Here is a 4720-nt window from a genome sequence, read left to right on the forward strand (position 1 = left end):
GACGCTCCCCCCCGAGTGGGATCCCTTCCGTCGGCAGTCGGGGGGCTTCCAGCCAGGGTGGCAGTGGCAACGTCGCCTGTTATTGCACACCTGAGAAGCCCGGGGGTGGGTGGTGAAAGTTTGCCATGAATTCATGCAACGGGCTCTCCAGCACCAGTCTCGCTGCCACTGGTCGCGCTGGGACAAGGCTATGCGCACTTATCGGCACTCTGGCAATTTAGGAAGCGTATCAGAGAAGGAACGCGCTGTGCAGCGCAGGCTCCAATAGCCTTGAGACATTGAACAAGCATAAAACATCACCCTCCTGCAAAACCCACGTGCATTTCTGTCTGATGAGCACAAACCGGGAGCAGCTTGCCCCGGCTATCAGCACTCCAGGCCGGGCAGGGGTCCGGAGGCCCGGCAGCCCTCGCACCACGGCGCAGCTCTCGCGCTCCCTGCAACCATGCAACATTTTTATCTACACGAGCTCCGCTGCCCTCAATTCTGTGTTCCTTCACGTCGTGGTTTAATCACCTGAAACCAGGACACTTCCATTTCGCTTTTTTTTTTTTCCCCCTCCATAGACCAAACAAACCACCAAATTCTCCATTTCAGTGAATAAAAACTGTCATTATATTTTGAGATTGGTTTTAGGACCAGTAGTTTAAATGGTTTTACTCCGTGTATTGGCTGACAAGGCCACGATTTTGTAATCAGCCTAAAATGGGTCTTTGACCAGTTCCCACGCAAGCCATGGCAAACCTTTATGACAAAGCACCACGCGCGCTGCCCGGAGTGACTTACGCCGTGGCCGTGGCACTTCACTTTGCTGTCACAGTCGTATCCCAGGACCGAGTGTGGGTGACAAGTGTTGTTTATGCACACCTAGGAAAAACCACGACAGTTCCAATTGCTTTACCGTCGCAGCGCTCGGTCCATCAGTCTCAAGTCCTGAAGGGGAGTAAAAATATACCACTTCTAAAAGAACAACAACAGTGCTTTTAAAAAGCTACAGTTACTATCTTGGGTTGGGTTATGTCTAATGCTTACATCATGGCAAACATTTAATGTTATATTTGGATGTTTTTACAGTGTTTGTAAATACCAAGTACACTTAGGCTGCAAAGAAACAAGTATTTCTAAAACCTTGTTGATATTTACAATTTGTAACTGGCATTTTAGATGATTATAAAACGTTTTCTCACCTTTCCAGAACCACACTTTGTACCTGGCGGAACCAGAAGAGGATCCAGCCTTGGTGGTGCATTCAAATAGTCCAAAGATACACATAAATGCTCACGCACTTGGACGTAAAGAACAGCAGCGGCGTCTGATGGAAATGGAGTGCTGTACGGGTATGTGCAGATTAGCTTTCCACATCTGAGATTCCTATAAAATCAATTTGCATAGGATGCATGTATCACACACATATACATATGTATACGTATGCTACCTGATGAAACACTAGAAACATTAAACAGCACAACAAAATCTGGAGCACTGCACGGTAAGGAAAAATAAGCAGGACTGGGAAGTCCAAGAGACGATCTGTGACGTAAGGAGAGACACCGTACTACCAACAAGGAGAACACACACGTAACTATTTATTGCTTCGCAAATCTTACTATCAACTGCAGTCTTGATACTTCCCTTGACTGTAAATCCCAACTAAATATGCATTTTTAGAGGAGCAAGTGCCCTCTCCCTAGAGCATACCTCCAAGCACAGGACTTATAGCCTTGCCTGGGCTGGAACCCACAGTGTCCAAATCTGTCCCGCTGACTGTTGAGTTCCTCATAACAAGCCACAGGAGCACTTTTTGAACCTACAAGTGTAGCAATAATATTTATTATAATTTAAAGGAACATATTATGGTATCTAACAACTTTCTTAATTTTTCATCCTGTTTACAGCAGACCATAGATGCTGCTCACTAATTAGGGAAAACAGAAAACCTGTCACTGAACTGCCACACCCTCAGCAGTCCTGAACCCCAGAAACATGGGGTTAGCAAGTAGTAGCTTAGTTCACTTACTAGATTTGCTCACAGATAATAACTTGCTTTTTTTGTTGTTTTCATTGTTCTCTCCGAAGAACTGGGAGAACTACGTGCTACTGAAGCGCATATCAGGCAGAGTCAAAACTGAGCTCGAAATGCTTTCCTAAAGCTGTGTCCTTCCCCCCTCGGGTGCCCCACCGCACCCCTCTGCCCTCCTTTCGGGTACTGCCCCCACCCTTCCCCGGCACAACAGCCTCTGCCCTCCCTCCTGCCCACTAACTGCGGGCGCGAGGAGGAGCCGGGACACGAGGCATGTCTCGGGCAGAGCGCTGTGCCCCACCACTCACACCAGAGACGCGAGTCCCTAAACCCCTCCTGCTTCCACAGGTGCTTGAAACCGGGTGCAGGCTCACGGGGGAAGCATCAGAAAGAGTTACCAACCAACCACAAACCCTCATTTTGACCAAAACCAGGGTAAAAATACACGATGGGGCCAACCCGAGATTGCTGCGTTAAAGAGCAAAGACACAGAGTGAGCATCGTTACTACTGCAGCCACCCTCCTGCACCTGGGCTGTTCCCGCAGTACCAGTGACGACGGAGCAGCCGTTACCTCTCCCGTAGAGCCGCCGGCACTGCAGGTCCGGCGACTGGCAGGGGCGGCTCCCAGCCGTGCCCGTCCTGCACGTCCAGGTCGGGGGGGCAGGAGGCGGAGGACCCGTTGCAGAACTCGGCCAGGTCACACTGCGCATCGGCGGCGGGGCGGCACTGCGCGTTTTTCTGCTTGAACTGGCAGAGGAGGCAGAAAGGGCTCTTCCCTCCATCCTTCCGCACCCACCGGCGTGGTCCCCTCTCAGGCCCCACACGGCCCCTCCCGACGCCGTCCTGATGCACATCCCCGGCCCCTCGGGATCGCCTCTGGGGCACCCAGGTCCCACAGGCACGTTACCCTGCCCGAGACAGTCTTCCCCCGGTAATATCCTCCCAGGGCTTTCCGGCAGCTGGGTTGGAAAGCCCGACCCCGGCAACCTCTCCGACTGCACAGCGGAAAGTTTCTCCCCATCCTCCAGCACGGGGACCCACTATTTCTCCAAAAAGAAATAACGATCTTGTGATAATTATGAAAATGTGCCTTACCTGACAGTCATTACAACACAACCCAGAGGAACATTTCACTCTTGGCTTAAACTGACATGTTTTAGTACAGCATTTATCCTTCAAGCATGCCTGGGGACAGATCAAAAAAATCACGTTACTCCGCTTTTTTATTCCCCCAGAGGTTTTTACTGTCAGAGGTTCTCTTCCTTCTCCCCAAAAAGCTACACTTGGGCAATATCTAGCAGAAGAAACTGGGTAAAGCTGCTGTCAGATTGATGCCATCATGGAAACAATCTAAAACATGACATAATCCTTTTTGGGCTGTCCTCTGTCAGCTGTGCCCTTAGTCTCAAGTGTTCATTATTCTAAATGTACAAACAGCACAAATGTACATATTTAGCGGCACCCACCGCCGCCGCCCCGCAGTCGCACTGCTCGCCGGGCTCCACCACGCTGTTGCCGCAGACGGCCGCGCGGTAGGAAGGCTGACGCAGAGCGTGCCTGATGAAAGGGCAATCCCTGTTCTGCTTCAGGAAGGTTTCAAAGTCCCCGATGCTGCAGCTGCTGAAGGCTTTTGCCCCACTGAAACGTCTAAAACACAGCAATTACCCATTCATGTGTTAACACATCTGCCCCTGTGCACTCTCTCAAAATCTCTGTGCAATTCAAGGACTTGCTCAGACGCTGGCACAAAGCACAACGGTCCCCTGGGTGCTTTTCAGTTCACTTGTCAAACCTGATTTTATAACTCATTTATAATAGAGTCTGAGAAGCATTCAGAAATACCTTGCTTTTGAGAAGAAAAGTGTTCATCTCTCAAGTCAAATCACTACTTTATCATTCCTATAGTATGAACAACTCCATTTTTTTCCTCATGTTTCAAGTTCCTCTTAGGATATCACTCTAGTCATGGTATTTTAAAGTATATTCAACATGCAATCATTTTGTAAAACTTGATTCAAATCATATATAACTGATAACACAGGCAGAAGTGCTGGAAGAGCACGCTTTCCCATTTAAAGCAAATCAAACACACTCACTAACACAAACATTGCATTTTTTATGGCTGAGATAATAAAATGGAAGGCCAAAATATCTCAGGATTTCTAGTAATTAAAACATATTTTGACCTTAACTCCTACTTTCTCATTGGCTATTCTTTTGCAGTACTTACAAGACCAAATCTGAACTGTAGTTTTTTTCTTGAAAAATATTACATTGACTGGTCTCCTAATGTTGGTATCTACAGATACACAACGTTATAAATATATACATATGTACACCTGCTCACACCTGCACCCACACACATATATAACTACAGCTCCTCAGGCTGCAAAGGGAACGCTTCCCCACCGTAGGCAGACTCGGCTCGGCCGCACTGAGCTCTTACCCCACGCTCTCAAAGGCCAGCAGCGTTTGAGGTACGCAGCTACCACGCAGTCAGTTCGCAGGCAAGGCTTGCTCACAAAACTAACCTTGATCGCATTTACAGTAACTAGAAATTAATTCAGACTTCCAGACGTCCAATTTTAGACATTAAAACTCAAAAGAGGAATGGATCTTGCCCAGCCTAAGTAAAACACGCCCAAGACACCTCTGATGAGAGGACTCCCCGCGATCTTCCCCGCCACACGACTGCGGC

The 4720-nt window shown here is 48.6% G+C and overlaps 1 protein-coding gene across 1 annotated transcript; it reads right to left on the bottom strand.

Moving 5' to 3' along the window:
* Positions 1-6: 6 nt before the first annotated feature.
* LOC104626572 (disintegrin and metalloproteinase domain-containing protein 32-like) lies at positions 7-3669 on the bottom strand (the record flags this gene model as incomplete). Its single annotated transcript, XM_010294519.1, is given in 8 exon segments — positions 7-90; positions 787-867; positions 1188-1371; positions 1699-1807; positions 2594-2643; positions 2645-2769; positions 3118-3207; positions 3489-3669. Coding segments are annotated over 8 exon segments (904 nt in total), but the record flags the coding sequence as incomplete, so codon positions are not given.
* Between the last annotated feature and the right edge of the window lie 1051 nt (positions 3670-4720).

The sequence above is a fragment of the Phaethon lepturus genome, unplaced genomic scaffold, assembly GCF_000687285.1.
Source record: "Phaethon lepturus isolate BGI_N335 unplaced genomic scaffold, ASM68728v1 scaffold29499, whole genome shotgun sequence".
Lineage (NCBI taxonomy): Eukaryota > Metazoa > Chordata > Aves > Phaethontiformes > Phaethontidae > Phaethon > Phaethon lepturus.